Genomic DNA, 16,279 nt, shown 5'->3' on the forward strand with positions numbered 1-16,279 from the left:
CCCGTTGCGAGGAATGACATGCAGAATCTGTCAACGATCACATGTCGCCCTCCCTTGCACCGATACTCCGAGCTCAGTCTGACCCATGCAGATGGAGTGACAATGATCAAAGCTCACACACAGCACAGCCCACGTCACTTTCAGTCTTTATTAATACTTAACAAATGTACAAACGAAATAAGATCAGGAATATTGTATCATTTCTTAATGCATGAATTACTAAATGACAATAAAAGAGGACTGCGTGTCCTCATAATCTAATCTAATCAATATAACAACTGCAGACAACTCGCGATAGAGATCCAGTTAACATCGTGTGGTTTATAACACTACAACGCACCGGGTCCTAACCTGCCCTCTGAATGAAGCATTCCGACACAGCTTTAACTCTAAACTGTGAATATGATTCAAACTCAGCTCTCCTCCTTCACTGAGTCAATTTCTGGAGTCGATTCTGAAGTTTCATCTCCACTCGGGAGCCGGGAAGAATTGAACCCACGTTCAAAATTAGCTCTTGAGGAAAAGGAAAAGAAAAAAAAAACCAACACCACCCCCCCAAACAAAACCACTGTGCAACTAATCTAAAAAGCAAAGCAAAGCAATGGGCTAACTAGGTATCAAGTAGTCTGAAACAACTTAAAACAATCACGTCCTCAAACCCGACCTCCATTAAAAACAGTTCAAAAGCAAGAAAGGCATGTAAATATGGAGAGAGAGAGAAAAAAAATTACATTAAATGAAAATGTTGAATAAAAGATCTCCAGGTCTGTTCAAATTTAGCTGAAGAATCAAAAAGATTACTTCTAATTTTCTCCATTATTGATATGTATGAAAATTAGTATACTATTATATTACCTTGTTATTTTATATCTAAACTGCACTGTTTGTACTAATTTTTTTGTGTATTAATATCTCTTGTAAAGTTACATTGCAACAGTGTATTAGTGCCTATATGGTTTACCTTTTGTGTACTAATTCAATAAAAAGATTTAAAAAGAAAGAAAGAAAGAAAATTAGCTCTTGAGATCTTGTTGAAGTGTGAAGATTTCACTCAGTCTCTGCCACCCTGGTGTTTCCTGTCCAGGAACTTCACGGCAACTTTAACCCATTCCTCACCGGCTATAGTGCAAATCCTCATATTCCTCCTGTTGGTGAATCTGAAACAGAACAAACAGTGGCGATTACGGGAGAGTCATCAACCATTGTTCAAACACTCTGCAGATGCACGTTGAAACACTTACATGACGGCAGGTGTCGAGCACAAGGGAGCTTCCTTGTAACTCTTAAGCCTCCTGTGAGGAATGGGCGTTGTCTTAAACGTCTCACAGCATTCTGGCGTTATGACTGAGGCTGAGGGAGAACGAAAAACAAATAGTTAGATACGGCTGGATATCTCAGCCCACTCTAACCCACGCGAACGCTCTGCGTCGCGCATGAAGGCCGTTACCCCCCAAGACATTTTACAGAGTAAATCCGTCCTTCATTTAAACGACTCTACGCCATTCCTCCACCGATCTTATGACCCTTCCATTCCCTTTTGCTGACTGCCATTCTCGACCCTCTCTCCAAGAGAATCATTCCACTCCGAGCTGTTCAATACCACCACCAACCGATGGGACGCGGGGAGAGCTGATCACGGTTCATTGTCGGGATTGGGTGTGGAATATTGGGAATAAGGAAACTCTCTTACCTGGGGCGGGTGCAGCCTGCTTGAAACAGCAGATCCACAGAGCTGCCAAAATTGCGACCACGCAGAGCGCTGCCTTCATCTTGTCCTATACCAGGGTGGAATTGATGACCGTGTGATGCACCAGCTCTCATATTCTGCTTTATAAAGGGTGCTGGCAGCAGTCATACCCATCAATTTAGCGCTTGTCTGGAAAGTCCCCTAAACACCAGCACTGGCCTCTGCTCCGTTGTTCCCTAAAAAGGGAGGTGAAGCAATTCTCCGAATGGCCGTTCTTGAGTTCTGCACACTTTAATTTCCTGGACCCACGTTCTAAGTACTGGCACCGCTGACTTCCTTCACAAATTCCACACCATCCTTTTCAAAGGCGAAGAAAATTGAACAGTAAGAATACAGTTCCAATTATACGAGTTGTCTCCGTGCACTGGGATGTGGATGAAAGTGTTTCGAGACGCTGGATGGTGATTTTGATGCAATCAATGAAAGTGATGTACGGGTTTGGCGGCTCAATGTTCAGGCTACAGAAGTTCAGGTGTGACAGAAGATCATAAGACCATAAGATATTGGAGCAGAATTAGGCCATTCATCCCATCGAGTCTGCTCCACCACTCCATCATGGCTGACCCCGGATCCCACTCAACCCCATCCTTGCCATATCCTCTTATGCCCTAACCAATCAAAGAAAAATCAACATCCACCTTAAATATATGCACGGGCTTGGCTTCCACTGTAGTCTGTGGCAGGGCATTCCACAGATTTACTACTCTCCAGCTAAAGAAAATCCCTCCTTACCTCTGATCTAAAAGCTTAGCACTCAATTTTGAGGCTGTGCCCTCTTGTTCAGGATAGCCCCACCACAGGAAACATCTTCTTCACGTCCACCTGAGAACCACATAGTGGGTATGGCACTCCTGATGGGGAAGAAAATCATTGTGGCACTCAGGGAGGAAATCCTGGAGGGATTCGTTAATGAGACTGTCGGGCTCATTGGGTCACGCAGCAGGAAACAGGCCCTTCAGTCCATCTCGACCCTGTTTACCATCGGGACCACCAGCCTAGTCCCATTTACATAAGATATAGGAGCAGGAATCGGCCATCTGGCCCATCGAACTTGCTCTGCCATTCTATAAGATCATGGCTGATCTGTTTATGGACTCATCTCCACCTACCTGCCCTTTCCCCATAACCCTTAATTCCCCTACTATGCAAAAATCTGTCGAACTTTGTCTTAAAGTTATTTATTGAGGTAGTATCCGCTGCTTCTTTGCGCAGAGCATTCCACAGATTTACCACACTTTGAGAAAAACGGTTGCTCCCCATCTCCATCCTAAATTTACTCCCCAAAACTTGAAGCTATGTCCACTAGATCTAGTCTCACCTACCAGTGGAAACAACTTTCCTGCCTCTATCTTATCTATCCATTTCTTAATTCTATATGTTTCTGTAAGATCTCCTCTCATTCTTCTGAATTCCAGCGAGTACAGTCCCAGGTGACTCAATCTTTCCTCATAGTCTAACCCCCTCATCTCTGGAATCAACCTGGTGAGTCTCCTCTGCACTGCCTCCAAAGCTGGTATATCCTTCCTCAAGTAAGGAGACCAGAACTCCACACAGTACTCCAGGTGCAGCCTCACCAGTACCCTGTACAGTTGCAGCATGACCTCCCTGCTCTGACATTCAATCCCTTTGGCAATTAGGGCCAACATTCAGTTTGCATTCTTGATAGCCTGCTGCACCTGCAAACCAATCTTTTGTGTCTCATGAACAAGCACTCCCAAATCCTTCCCCACAGCTGCAACCTTTTACCATTTAACTAATAACCTGCTCTTCCATTTCCCCTTCCAAACATGGATGACCGCACACTTACCAACATTATTCTCCATCTGCCAGACCCTTGCCCACTCACCTAACCTATCTATATCTCTCTGCGGACTCTCCGTGTCCTCTGCACAATTTGTTTTTCCACTCAATGTAGTGTCATCAGCAAACTTAGATACATTACACTCGGTCGCTTCTTCCAGATGGTTAATGTGTATGGTGAAGAGTTGTGGGCCCAGCACTGACCCTTGTGGCACTCTGTCCATCACTGATGCCTGAAGCAGGACCTGCCTTTGATGAACCCATGCTGCATCCGCATGGAGGATCCATCTCTTTTTGGATGCTGGCTATTTCTTCTCTGCTGATAGCTCCAAGCATTTTTACAACTGCAGATGTTAAGTTAACTGGCCTATAGTTACCTGCCTTCTGTCTACTTCTTTTTTTGAACAGTGGCATGACATTTGCCTTCTTCCATTCTGCTGGTACCAGCCCAGAGTCCAGAGAATTTTGGTAAATTATCACCAAAGCCTCAATTACAACCTCTGCCATTTCTTTCAGTACATTGGGATGCATTCCATCAGGACCAGGGGACTTATCTATCTTCAGGCCCACCAGTTTGTTCAGCATGACCTCTTTAGTGTAGGTATTGTATCAAGCTCCTCAGCTCCCATTGCATCCATATCATCTCTCTTCAGCATGTTGGATGTGTCCACCACTGTGAAGATGGACATAAAATAGTCAATCAAAGCCTCGGCCATTTCCTCATTACCCAATATCAATTCCCACTTCTCGTCCTCTAAGGGACCCACGTTTACTTTGGCTACTGTTTTCCACTTTATATAATTTTTAAATTTTACTATCTGTTTTTATAATCTGTGCTAGTTTATTTTCATCATCTATTTTCTCTTTTCTTTATTGCTCGCATCGTAGTTCTTCATTGCTTTATAAAGTTTTCCCAAGCTTCTTGTTTCCCACCACTCTTGATGACTTTGTGCTCTTGAGCTTTTAGTTTGATGCCTGCCTTTATATCCTTTTTTTATCCATAGCTGGCTTTCCCCACCTTTAATGTCCTTGCATTCAACTGGAATATACTTTTGTTCAGTACTGTGAAAAATCTCTTTGAAAGTCTTCCACTGTTCCTCAACTATCCCACCATTTGTTGCGATTGGAATGTATTTTTCATTATGCTTCCAAACTATGTTCTTATCTGAAGTCTTTAACAGTGGTGCAGACATTAATGAAACCTTTGGCAACTGATGACGTAGATGCAGCACCCTCTTGGTGGAGTTACAGCTCAGATCCTTTTTAAATATACTCTCATGCCTTAAATTTATGCTCTGTCAATTTTAGTTGCCCTACTCTGAGGAAAATCTTTTGGGTTCTACATGTAATTTATGTGCTCTTTATCATTTTATACTTCTTTATATGATCACGCCTCGATCTCCTACATTTTCAAGAATAAAGTCCTTTCCTAGCCAACATTTGCCTGTGACGCAGGTGCTTGAATCCTGGGATCTTCACAGGTCTTCTCTGCAATCTGTCCTGTTTAACGATCTCTTTCCTATAACAGGACTACCAAAACTGGACGCAATACTCCAAGTGTGGTCTGATCAATGACTTGTCCAAATGTGAGATACAGTAACTTGTCAGCTCAAATAGTCTAAAATCATTCGTCACCACTGTTACGTACCCCGTAACTGGGTTGACAAACCAGCAGAAATGGATCACTCAGTTGGAGTCTGGAGTACTAGAACTAAGGAAGTTTTATTAAAGAAACAAGCAACACAGTAATCGAAAGGGTAATAAATGCAACAGTTCAGCAATGATAACCACACATGTGCACAGAATTAAGATAACAGCATCAATCAAGCTCTATCGTTGTCTAGGGGTAAATGACCAAATTTCAAAGTGACTCAAAGTTCAGTTCGCAGTAATCGTTGCCATGGCGATAGGCAACGTGGGGGAAGAGAGAGATAGAACAGGAACAACTGATCATTCAGACACTGCTTCACTCACAGACCGGCGAGATTGCTCACAAGCAGCTTTTGGGCGGGTCCTTGGTGATGTCACCTGAGGTCACCGACTGTGACCCCTCCTCCAGATGCGGTCGATCCTCTGCAGTGAACCCGGCACCCAGGCAAGGGCGGACACACACCGGGTTCCCGCTGATCGTACCTTTCCACCCTGGCCGTTGTCTGATACTTCTCACCCACTCGTGAGAGGCGCACCGCTTCCAGGGTCTCGTTACCTCGGGTGGCGTGTGTGTGTCCTGCCTTAGCGAACCTGTCCCTTTTTATCCCCCTGCTGGGGTATCGCCTGTCCATCACTTCAAACAGTTCAAGGTTCAAAGGGGGGAGCCGCTCCAGACAGCTCTCTCTCCCCCGTCCCTTCATTACACATCTCCAGACGCTGCTCCATTGTTCCTTATCTCTCCTTCCCCTGAGGGCAGGTGGCAGACCACTTGCTGATGTCACTGATGCTAACCCAGGCCAGCAAACATCTTAATTTTATGTGTATTCTCGTCACACTTCCCCCCTTTTAAGGATTTTTACCGGGAGGTAAAAATTACAAACATGACTACATTATTTGATACACACACAAATATACATCCTTATCAGTTATTTGGCTAATACAGCGAGTTTGAAGCTGTCAACACCTTGACAGACAGTCATCACATTTTCTGTTCCTTTTACACGTGTTATTAATAATCCCTTAGACCAGGCTCCAACTCAGCAAACTTCATAGTGGCCAAAAACACTGATGAATTGCGATCAATGTAACCTCTCATTTGGCTTTTTTCCGGGACCACAATAACAAGGGTCGTCCCATTCCGACTCAGTTTTCTCTTGCAAGGGATTTGTAGGAGGGGGACGGGTATTGACCGCAGAGTTATTGCAAAACTTCCTGCAGTACCCCACCATCTCCAAGAGCCTTCTGAGGGCCCTCTTGTCTGTCGGGGTTGGGAGGTCACCGATAGCCTGTACTGTAGCTTGCATCGCTGCCAGCTGCCCCTGTGTCACCACAATTCCCAGGTAAGTGACCTTCGTGTGACCGAATTCATTTTTTTCAAGGTTCACTATCAAACTGGCTTCAGACAGCCGTATTAAATTGCCAATACACACCTCTGTGTTCATCAGCCCTTTAGTCACCGAATTACTCATTCTGTATAGCTGTTGTTTACTAGGTTGACCTATTGTAACAGACACCACCCAACATCCCAGTTCTTTGCATTTCCTCGGGACAATCAAACACATGGGTGCGAGTCGTTTAATTACTTCTGCTAAAGATTCGCTTTGTTCGGGGATTAAGGGAGAGACCTTATCAGTAGACCTGGCCAAAACAATAGCCTTCTCCCATCTGACCGATCCCATCCTAATCTTTTCAAAATGGTTTTTTCCTCTTATCAGGAGGCCCCTAGCTTCATTGATTTCCACGCTAACACCGACTAGGTTTGTTAGCATATCAAAAGCCGGTGACCGTCTCAGTTCGCGTCGGTCATGATCAATAACATTCTTCCCCCTGGGCAGCCGGTAAATCTCTTTCATGATTCCACCAACTGTTTCCTCCAGCACCGCAAAATGTCCACCGGGGGGTACCTCGTGGGCCATGTTAAAAACCTCATCCCCATAACTCTTTTGCACCACCCCCCACTCCTCATCTGCGGATACTGGGCTTGATTTCCCTTTTAGCACTTCCTCCTCCGCACAATAGCCTACTAGTTCCCTTGTCAAGGCTGTGTCAGAGAGAGCGGTCTCTGCCGCAACTATCAGCCCCTCGTCTCGCTCCTGCGTCTGCACAAATTCTTTCCTGGCTACTGCTACGTCCGTCCCAGCTCCCTCACTACCTCTTATCTCACTACACCCTGTCTCATACAAGGTTGGCAGAAATGTTTCAGCTAAATTCACTATCGCGGGCCCGTGATGAACCTGTGAGTCCATGGGCGGGGCCTCAATGCTGGCAGGCTGACCCGTCAATCTCACGACTGGGAACACGATTCCTCCGGCGATGTCATTACCGAGCAAGACTTCCACGTCTTTCATCGGTAATTCGGACCTCACCCCGATCGTGACTAGTCCAGAGACCAGGTTGCTCTGTAAGTGTATCTGGTGCAAAGGGACTGACTCTGTCCCTTCCCCAACACCTTTGACCTCTACCTCCCCAGTCTGGGTCTCTGAGCTAAACTCTAATACACTCTTCAGTATTAGTGACTGACACGCTCCCGTGTCTCTCCAGATCCGCACTGGAACTGGTTTTAACCTCTCCTTCACTGACACCAGTCCGGCCGAGGTAAACCTCTCGCGCCCTTCCTGGACTTTTTCAGACCTGTCCTTCCCTAGCGGTTCGCTTAACAGCTCGATACAGCCATTCAAAATTTCCGCTTTTCCTTTCCCCGTCTCCTTCCTTGGGGCAAAGCACCTGGACGCAAAGTGTCCGACTTTCCCACAATTATAACAGATGACCCCAGGAGACTTCCTACCAGACTGCTCCCGGTCTACCTTATCCTTCTCACTAGTCCCCGGCTTACTTTCTGACTTTTCTGGCGAACTCTCCCCGCCGTCCTGACTACCCTTCTGGTAGCCTTTACTCGGGGCAAACTTCATTTTATGCGTCAACGCATACTCATCCGCTAACTTAGCAGTTGCGGCTAACGTGGCTGCCTCTTTCTCATCGAGGTAGGGTCTCATACCCTCAGGGACACAACCTTTAAACTGCTCAATCAGAATCAGTTGCAGCAGTCTGTCATAATCCCCCTCTACCCCCTTCGAGGCGCACCAACGCTCACAATATGTCTGCATCTCACGGGCAAACTCCAAATACGTGCGGTCCCACTGCTTCCTCGCATTCCGGAACCTCTGCCGGTATGCCTCCGGGACCAACTCAAAAATCCTGAGGATGGCCTCTATTACCACCTCATACCTCTGGGCATCTTCCGCGGACAAAGCTGAGTAAGCTTCTTGGGCCTTCCCTTTCAGTACACTCTGAAGTAAAACAACCCACTTATCCCTCGGCCATTCCTGACTTATAGCCACTTTTTCGAAGTGGAGAAAGTACCGATCCACGTCGGTATCGTCAAATGGGGGAACCAGCCTAACCTCCTGGGTCGCCCGGAACCCTCCACCTTGGTTCGGCACGAGCCCCTGCTCAGCCCTTATCTTTAACTTCTCCAGCTCAAATTCCCTTTCCCTCTGTTTCTCCTCTCTCTTCAACTGTCTGTCCCTCTCTTTCTCTTCTCTCTCCATCTGTCTGTCCCTCTCTTTCTCTTCGTGTTCTAACTGCCATACCCGGAACTCGTGCTCGAGTCTCAGTTTTTCAAGCTGTACCTGTACCGCGTCTCCAGCAGGTTTTTCAATAGACACCACCCCAGCTCACCTTGGGGAAACACACCTTTAGATACATAGTGCTCTACAATAGCTCTGTGTATCTCCTCTCTCCTCATTGTTGACTTCACCTTAGCAAGATTCAACCGTTTTGCCACAGCTATCAATTCCGATTTCCTGGCATCCTCTAATGCCTCCAAGGTCGGCGCCTTTATAAATTCCTCAGCCTCCATTTCTGCTGTTTGTCTTTTCTTTCTTTCGGGAATTTTAACCCAATCAATTTACTCCATCCCAAAATTTAGCGTTCAAAATCCCGGACGAGCCCCCACTTATGTTACGTACCCCGTAACTGGGTTGCCAAACCAGCAGAAATGGATCACTCAGTTGGAGTCTGGAGTACTAGAACTAAGAAAGTTTTATTAAAGAAACAAGCAACACAGTAATCGAAAGGGTAATAAATGCAACAGTTCAGCAATGATAACCACACATGTGCACAGAATTAAGATAACAGCATCAATCAAGCTCTATCGTTGTCTAGGGGTAAATGACCAAATTTCAAAGTGACTCAAAGTTCAGTCCAGTTTAGTAGTTCAGTTCGCAGTAATCGTTGCCATGGCGATGGACAACGTGGGGGGAGAGAGAGAGAGAACAGGAACAACTGATCATTCAGAACTGCTTCACTCACAGACCGGCGAGATTGCTCACAAGCAGCTTTTGGGCGGGTCCTTGGTGATGTCACCTGAGGTCACCGACTGTGACCCCTCCTCCAGATGCGGTCGATCCTCTGCAGTGAACCCGGCACCCAGGCAAGGGCGGACACACACCGGGTTCCCGCTGATCGTACCTTTCCACCCTGGCCGTTGTCTGGTACTTCTCACCCACTCGTGAGAGGCGCACCGCTTCCAGGGTCTCGTTACCTCGGGTGGCGTGTGTGTGTCCTGCCTTAGCGAACCTGTCCCTTTTTATCCCCCTGCTGGGGTATCGCCTGTCCATCACTTCAAACAGTTCAAGGTTCAAAGGGGGGAGCCGCTCCAGACAGCTCTCTCTCCCCCGTCCCTTCATTACACATCTCCAGACGCTGCTCCATTGTTCCTTATCTCTCCTTCCCCTGAGGGCAGGTGGCAGACCACTTGCTGATGTCACTGATGCTAACCCAGGCCAGCAAACATCTTAATTTTATGTGTATTCTCGTCACACCACCCTGTCCACCTGTGATATTGTATAGGCAGAACTTGGGAATAAGAGAGTGCTTTTCAGTGTACAAGAATAGGGAGTGTTTCACTGTTGAACAAGAAAAGTGTTACAGCCATAAAAGGAGTGAATATCCTGGAAGGACTGGACAAAAAGAATTTAAGATAAGAGAGGGTATTCGCATGTAGACTTATGAGCTTGGCTATCGAGGTTACTAGTATCTGTAGCTATGCTCTCCTTAATGTAAGTAATTTTGTTGATAAAAAGTGTGAGCACGTGGCCAAGTGGTTAAGGCATTGGACTAGCTACCTGAAGGTCATGAGTTCAAACCCCAGCCGAGGGAGCGTGTTGTGTCCTTGAGCAAGGCACTTGATCACACATTGCTCTGCGATGACACTGGTGCCAAGCTGTATGGGTCCTAATGCCCTTCCCTTGGACAACATTGGCATCGTGGAAAGGGGAGACTTGCAGCATGGGCAACTGCTGGTCTTCCGTACAACCTTGCCCAGGCCTGTGCCCTGCAGAGTGAAGACTTTACCGGTGCAGATCCATGGCCTTGCAAGACTAACAGATGCCTTTACTGTTGATAAAAAAAATTGTGAATTCCTCAGATTTCCAGTTAAGGAGATGCTTGACTGGGAGCATAATTCAACGGTCAGTTTGTAGTTGAGAACAATGTTCCTGAATCACTGCTGTTCTCTGTAATAATCTTGGCAAATAGGCTCTTCTTGTAGAGCATACAGAAGCATGAAAGGATGCAAATTTTTCCTTGAATTTTCTAGCCCGGTTTCCTCCATTTTCTCTTGACTAGTTGGCCTGCTGATGGCTGAACTGTTTAACTATGGCGACGTTTTGCAAAATATTTTCTTATTAAAGTAATTGGGGTCACTCTGTTTCATATATTTGTCAAGGTATTGTTGTCAATATTGGCTGAGGCTCCCACATTGTAAAAGGACTAGCTGGAATAGAGTTTGTCAAATGTGTTCAGGAAATTTTCCTTAATCAGTGCATAGAATTCCCAATGACAGATTGTGTGATAGTTGATCTGTATTAGGAAATGACACAGGGCATGTGACAGAAGACTTTGTAGCGGATTACTGTGCATCTAGTGATCATAATGCTATTACTTTGAAATTAAATATGGAAATAGATTGGTCTGGTCTGTGGGTTGAGATTCTAAATGGGAGAAAGGCATCAGAAAGACTTTGATGGTTTGGGAAAGGATCAGGCAAATGATTGGGACAGTCTGTTCAGAAGAGTTGTGCTTGATAAGTGGGGGGATTGCAAAAGTGAAATTTTGAGAGCACAAACCTTGTCTGTGCCTCTTAGAATAAAAAACATTGTAAAGATAATAGGTTTAGGGGAGGATCGAGGAGATTGAAAATACGGTGGCGAGCGAGTGTTCCACACTGTCTACTGACCTCTCGCTCAGTGCTGCCGTAGGGAGGTGTCTGAGTGAGATGGTCTCTGTCTGTCCCTCTCGCTTGCTGCTCCCAAGGGAAGGACCCGAGATTTGAATGATCCCTCTTTCCTTCAGTGATCTTGGAGGGATGGTACCAATGTTCTGAGTTTGCGATTCATGGATTGGACTGTAATTCATTGGAGTGAAATGGGGCACCCTACAGATAACGAACACTGAGCTGAACCGAATATGGTCTCGTTTGATTTTGTGTTTTATATTCTGTGTTTCTGATCTTTCTTTCTTGTTGCCTTTTGCACGATTAGGATGGAGTGGGGGATGCTGATGTTTTTTTTAAGCTGGTTTCATGTTTTTCTTTGTTTCTTCGCTGTCTGTAGGGAAGACAATTCTCAAGGTTGTGTACTACATATATACTCTGATAATAAATATACTTTGAACTTTGGAACTTTGAATCTTGATCTTCAAGAGATATTGAGGCTCTGATGAAGAAAAAAGGGAGGTGCAGAGCAGATGTAGGGAGGTAGGAGCAAGTGAGGTGCTTCTGGAGTATAAGAATTCCAAGAAAACACAGAAGAAATCAGGAGGGCTAAAAGAAGGCATGAGGTTGCCTTAAGAGACGAGGTGAAGGGGAATTCTAAGGGAATCTATAGATATGTTAGGAGCAAACGGATTACAAGGGACATAACTGGTCGTCTGGAAGATCAGAATGATCATCTACGTATGCGTGGAACCAAAAGAGATATTAAATGGATGTTTTGCATCTGTTTTTACTCAGGAGACTGATGCAGGGTTTTAGAAGTGAGGTAAAATAGCAACAAACTCAGAAATCCACAGGAGAAGTTGTTTGCTGTCTTGAGGTAAATTAGAGTGGATAAATCCCCAGGGCTTGACAAAGTGTTCCCTTGGACCTTGTGAGAGGCAGGTGCAGGAGGAGATATTTAAATCATCCTTAGTGACAGGTGAGGTACTCTTGGATTAGAGGATAGCTAATGTTGTTCTGTTGTTTAAGAAAGGCTCTAAAATTAAACATCGTAATTATAGGCCGGTGAGCCAAACATCATGAGTGGGAAAGTTACTGGAAGGTAGTCTGAGGGACTGGATATATGAATATATGGATGGACATGGACTGATTAGAAATAGTCAGCATGGTTTTGTGTGTGGTAGGTCATGCTTAGCCAATCTTATAGAGTTTTCAATGTATGCTTCCAGGAAAGTTCATGAAGGCAAAGCAGTGGATGTTGTCCACATGGACTTTAGCAAGGCATTTGACAAGGTCTCACATATGAGTCTGGTCAAGAAGGTTCTGTTGCTCCACATTCAAGATGAGGCATTAAATTAGATTAGACATTGACTTTGTGGGAGAAGCCAGCGAGTGGTAATAGAAGGTTGCCTCTTTGACTAGAGGCCTGTGTCTAGTGGAGTGTTACCATTGCCATGGATCGGTGCTGGGTCCACTGTTGTTTATCACCTATATCGGTGATCTGGATGATATCTGGATCAGGAAATTTGCAGATGACATGAAGAATTGTGGTGTAGTACATAGCGAGGAAGACTATCAGAGCTTGCAACAAGATCTAAACCAGCCGGAAAAATGGGCTGAAAAACCATCTATTACCACTCTCTGGCTACTACCACAAAGTCAATGTCTAATCTAATTCAATACATCATCCCCAACGTAGATGGAATTTAATGCAGGCAAGAGCAAGGAGTTGAACCAGTGAGGTTACGTTCAGCACAGTGAATGGTAGGGCACTGAGGAGTTTACACAGTGAACGGTGGGGCACTGAGGGGATTACACAGTGAACGGTAGGGCACTGAGGGGTTTACACAGTGAACGGTAGGGCACTGAGGAGTTTGCACAGTGAACGGTAGGACACTGAGGGGTTTACACAGTGAACGGTAGGGCACTGAGGGGTTTACACAGTGAACGGTAGGACACTGAGGGGATTACACAGTGAACGGTAGGGCACTGAGGGGTTTACACAGTGAACAGTAGGGCACTGAGGGGTTTACACAGTGAACTGTAGGGCACTGAGGAGTTTGGTAGAACAAAGGGATCAAAAGATATAGGTGCATAATACATTGAAAGTTGCGTCACAGATAGAGAGGGTCCTAAAGAAAGCTTTTGACACATTTGCTTTCATGAATCAATGTACCGAGTGCAGGAGATGGGATGTCATATTGTATAAGACGTTGGTGAGGCTTAATGTTGAGTTTTGTGCGCAGTTTTGTTCACCTACCTACAGGAAAGATGTAAACAAGCTTGAAAGAGTACAAAGAAAATTGATCAGGATGTTGCCAGGAATGTAGCAAACTGAGAGAAGATTGGATAGAGGTACACAGAATTATGAGGTGTATAGATAAAGTAATTGCAAGTAGGCTTTTTCACTGAGGTTGGATGGGACTGCAACTGGAGGTCATGGGTTAAGTGTGAAAGGTGAAAAGTTGAAGTGGAAGATGAGGGGAATTTTCTTGACTCTGAGGGCGGTGAGAGTGTGGAATGAGCTGCCAGTGCAAGAGCTGAATGTGGAGTCAACTTTAACTCTTTGGAGAAGTTTGGTTAGGTACATGGATAGTAGGGCTATGAAGGGCCATGACCCGGTGCAGTTTGATGTGAGTAGGCAGTTTTAATGGTTCAGCATGGATTAGATATGCTGAATGGCCTGTCTCTGTGCTGTGTTTTTCTATGACTGTGAGGCTGCGAAAGAATCAACCATTTAATTTACTGAGTAGGTTAGGTCACATGGGTCTGATATTCCAGCCAGTCTGGAGAATATAAATAACACTGCAGCATCAAGAAACCATTTTTTAACTGTGTGGATCACAGGCTGCACCACAACTGGACTATCATGTGCAGTTGTCATCATTGGCCAGGATGTGGCCTGTGAGGGGACATTTGAATTATAGCGAGAGACTGGTTTGGTTTCTTCTCCTTGTAGCAGACAGTGCTGGGGGAGCGGGGCTAGAGAGTGGAACGCTATCACAAGGACAGGTCATGAGAAACACTTCAACTGTAGCAGAAGAGTCTGAGACCAGAGGTGTACGAGGGTTAGCGGGGAACTGATGGGGACAGGTTTCATGCAGAAAGCAGCTACGATGTGGACCGACTGCCGGAGGGGGTGACAGAGGCAGATAATCAAATCATGTGAAATGCATTGGGACTGGCACTTGAATCACCAAGATGGAGCAAGATATCTTCAAACTGGTGGGTGAGGAACTCACTGAGGTGGACAAAGGTGAGGCCCTTACTGAGGACAGAACGTTCTGCCTCAGAGAGGGCAAGGTCAGAGGGGACGGTGAAGACCCAGCGTGGATGAGAGTTGGGATTGGAGGGGGGGAAGGGGGTTGGTCATGTCTGAGGAAAAGGGAGGTTTGGGGTGTTCAGGGATGGTGGGGTGAGAGGAAGCTGGAGTCTCCAAGGACCCAAGAGCTAGTGATGGGAACTGAGAGAGGTGGGATTGCAGAATGGTGGTTTCACTTACCACCTTGTGTTTCTCTCTCCCCTCTCCCACCTTTTAAATCTACTCTTCATCTTTTTTTTCCCCCAGTTCTGTCGATGAGTAGGCTAGAAACATCGACTGTATTTTTCTTCCATAGAAGCTGCCTGGCCTGCTGAGCTCCTGCAGCATTTTGTGTGTGTTGTTTGAATTTCCAGCATCTGTAGATTTTCTCTTATTTGTGACTGGCCAACATATTATAGGATCCTGCAGTAGTGTAACTCAGTCTGATTACCCTACACTTACAAAGCAACCTGGTCTCTGGACTGGTCACGATCGGGGTGAGGTCCGAATTACCGATGAAAGGCGTGGAAGTCTTGCTCGGTAATAACCTCGCCGGGGGAATCGTGTTCCCAGTCGTGAGATTGACAGGTCAGCCTGCCAGCAGTGAGGCCCCGCCCATGGACTCACAGGTTCATCACAGGACCGCGGTAGTGAATTTAGCTGAAACGTTTCTGCCAGTCTTGTACGAGACGGGGGTAGAAAATGAAAAGAAGGAGTGTAGTGAGACAAGAGGTAATGAGGGAGCTGGGACAGACATAGCAGTAGCCAGGAAAGAATTTGTGCAGACGCGGGAGCGAGACCAGGGGCTGATGGTTTCGGCAGAGACAGCTCTCTCTGACACAGACTCGACAAGGGAACTAGTAGGTTATCGTGCGGAGGAGGAAGTGCTAAGGAAGAAAGGGAAATCAAGTACAGTACCCGCAGGTGAAGAATGGGGGGTAGTGCAAAAGAGTTATGAGGATGAGATTTTTAACCTGGCCCACAAGATACCCCCCGGTGGACATTTTGCGGTGCTGGAGGAAACAGTTGGTGGAATCATGAAAGGGGTTTACCGGCTGCCCAGGGGGGAGGATGTTATTGATTATGGCCGACGCGAACTGAGACGGTCACAGGCTTTTGATATGCTAACAAACCTAGTTGGGGTTAGCGTGGAAATCAATGAAGCTAGGGTCTCCCCGATAAGAGAGAAAAACCATTTTGAAAAGATTAGTATGGGATCGATCAGATGGGAGAAGGCTATTGTTTTGGCCAGGTCTACTGATAAGGTCTCTCCCTTAATCCCCGAACAAAGCGACTCTTTAGGAGAAGTAATTAAATGACCCGCACCCGTGTGTTTGATTGTCCCGAGGTGATGCAAAGAACTGGGATGTTGGGTGGTGTCTGTTACAATAGGTCAACCTAGTAAACAACAGCTATACAGAATGAGTAATTCAGTGACTAAAGGACTGATGAACACAGAGGTGTGTATTGGCAATTTAATACGGCTGTCTGAAGCCAGCTTGATAGTGAACCTTGAAAAAAATGAGTTCAGCCACGCGAAGGTCACTTACCCGGGAATTGTGGT

The 16,279-nt window shown here is 45.9% G+C and overlaps 1 protein-coding gene across 1 annotated transcript; it reads right to left on the reverse strand.

The window, feature by feature from the left end:
• Positions 1-413: 413 nt before the first annotated feature.
• On the reverse strand, positions 414-1,769 carry LOC134356577 (C-C motif chemokine 5-like). Its single transcript, XM_063067541.1, is given in 4 exon segments — positions 414-519; positions 1,026-1,157; positions 1,242-1,350; positions 1,691-1,769. Coding segments are annotated over 4 exon segments (426 nt in total).
• Between the last annotated feature and the right edge of the window lie 14,510 nt (positions 1,770-16,279).

Source organism: Mobula hypostoma, chromosome 14 (genome assembly GCF_963921235.1).
Source record: "Mobula hypostoma chromosome 14, sMobHyp1.1, whole genome shotgun sequence".
Lineage (NCBI taxonomy): Eukaryota > Metazoa > Chordata > Chondrichthyes > Myliobatiformes > Myliobatidae > Mobula > Mobula hypostoma.